The sequence below is a fragment of the Podarcis filfolensis genome (assembly GCF_964270895.1).
Source record: "Podarcis filfolensis genome assembly, chromosome: 6".
Classification (NCBI taxonomy): domain Eukaryota; kingdom Metazoa; phylum Chordata; class Lepidosauria; order Squamata; family Lacertidae; genus Podarcis; species Podarcis filfolensis.
In genome coordinates, this window is record NC_139609.1 from 56,841,459 (window position 1) to 56,843,761 (window position 2,303).

A 2,303-nucleotide genomic window follows, 5' to 3' on the forward strand; every position below is an offset into this window, starting at 1 on the left:
GATACATTCATTGAAAGGGCATGGATGTATAGTTTTGGTCCTTATTGCACTTAAAAGTACCACATAATAATTTTTTTTAAATATCCTTGTGGTATGTGGGTTAATACTAGCAGCAGAAATAAAAAATGTGAGATGCAAAAGCATACATTTCCTGTTCCCCCCCTCTACTTAATCTCTTAACTGCAGATGGGTATTTATACATTTTTTATTCCAATTTCTGAAATGAGAATAACCAAGAAAATATTAATAGAGTATGGCAACTGGTTGCCTATATGCCAGTTCACTCCTGGGCAGAGGAAGACAAAAAATGAGTTCTATTGCTTGGCCTCTTCCATCTCCCCATGAATCATTTTAGGCCTAGGAACACACAGAAAAGTATACCTGCTTCTACCTAGCCTTTCAGTGTTGACAAGTAAAAAAAGGCAGGTGTGTGTTTATGGCATCCTTAGGGGGCAGGTGTAAGAAAGGAAGGTATTAACTCATGTGTTACTTCCCCACTTGCCTTCCCTGACACTTTCTAGCCTGGAAAGGTAAAAAAGGTGTTTGGTAGGTAGCTGATCATAAGGAACCCCATTTTGCACACACTTATGCTCTTTCCCACACATAAAATCAGGGAGGGGGAAGGACTACTTATGCCTAAAAGTCATGTGGCATGAGTGTGTGCTTGCCTCCACCCAACCCCATCTCCCTCTCCCTGCCTTCAAAATGGATTACTTGCAAGGGTTATCTGCCAAACATGAGTGTATAGTTCACCTTGTTGGAAGACTGGAAAAACAGTATATTCTATACAAAACTAAGCTGAAATATGTTTGAAAAGGGCCTGGGACACATGGGAAGCAGCAGGACGTAATTTCCAAAGAATTGCAACTACCTAAGATCAGCACTGAACTCACTTAGATAAAACTCTTTCCAATAATGTAATTGTCAAGCTAAATCACATATACTGCGCTTCACCAAAGGAAGGGAAGTAGTCTTCGGCCCCCACCCTTGTGCTACTACTGACTGGCGAAACATGTTAGCCAAGCAGGCTTGGCTACAGGAAACAGGTGGTTTTGGGCTGCTGAATGGGGGCGGTGGGGAGAGCCGCGCTCCTCTGCCGGCAGCCTCGGCTTCTCCCTCCCTTTTCTCACCAAACCTCCTTTCCCCCCTTTTTTCTCCAAACCTCCTTCCCCCTCCTTTTCTCTCCAAACCTCATCCCCCCTTTTTTTCTCCAAACCTCCTTCCCCCTCCCTTTTCTCACCAAACCTCATTTCTCCTCCCCTTTTCCAATAATGTCATTGTCAAGCTAAATCACATATACTGTGCTTCACCAAGGGAAGGAAAGTAGTCTTCTGTCTTGAAGAGATCAGGAGGTTCATAAACTGTTTGATTCTGCCTTGAGGAAGATGTTTTGTTAAGGAAAGATGGCACATTGACTGTGTGTAGAATTTTTTTGAAAGTATTTGGGAACGTTCCAAGGTCTGATTCTGCCTTTGTGATCTGTTCTTCCATTCCTGACACACTATTTCCGACCATTTTTACAAAGGCCTCCAGTTTGTCGATCTTTCTATACAGTTGCTTCATTTCCATTGCCTTAGCATGAATATGAGGCACACTTTCACTTACTACTTGAGAGGAATCACTTCGAATCATGTCTAGCATCCCCACAAACTCATCCACTCTGGTCACTCTGGTTGGGGCGACTCCTCCCAGCGGTGAGGGCAGCAGGTACCCGGCGTAGTCCGCCGCGGCCGAGGTCAGCAGCAGTTCCACTCCACAGGCATCTCCTTCGGCCACGTTGTCTTCTTCCTCCTCCCCCATCCTGGAGGTGCTGCTGTGGCTCTGAGAGTATAGCCGCCATCGCCGCTCAGCTGCCGCCTCATCTATTCGGCCCCCACCCTCGTGCTACTACTCTCAGCCCGCGCGCATCGGGAAGCCAACCTGATAGGTGTCATGTTGAACGATATGTCTGGAGACTTTCAAATAAGCACATATCTTTGGGATGTGTCCTGTAAACCTCACCCACATGGGCAAACAAGTGCCCTGACCCTAGAACCAGATTACTGGAAAGACGCTGATGGAGAAGGATACACAGGGCCAGACCCAAAGTGCTTCTGAAAGATCAGCCTGTGATGGCAGTGCCCCATCCTCAGAGGACTCCACTGAGGATCATATAGAGTCCCTTGCTCTGTAAAAGTAAAAGACTGTTGAAGCCGACTGGGGTCTTTAACTGTAATGGCACCTTCCAGTGAGTGCAGGGCTAGCAACAGAGATAGGGCTGCTATATAAACCTCAGTCTCCATTTGATGCTTCCTGAAGCAGCA

At 46.2% G+C, this 2,303-nt stretch overlaps 1 protein-coding gene across 1 annotated transcript; it reads right to left on the reverse strand.

The window, feature by feature from the left end:
- Positions 1-1,230: 1,230 nt before the first annotated feature.
- Positions 1,231-1,877, reverse strand: LOC310764364 (biogenesis of lysosome-related organelles complex 1 subunit 4-like). Its single transcript, XM_083618084.1, is given in 2 exon segments — positions 1,231-1,832; positions 1,835-1,877. Coding segments are annotated over 2 exon segments (570 nt in total). The 5' UTR covers positions 1,863-1,877; the 3' UTR covers positions 1,231-1,290.
- Positions 1,878-2,303: the final 426 nt, after the last annotated feature.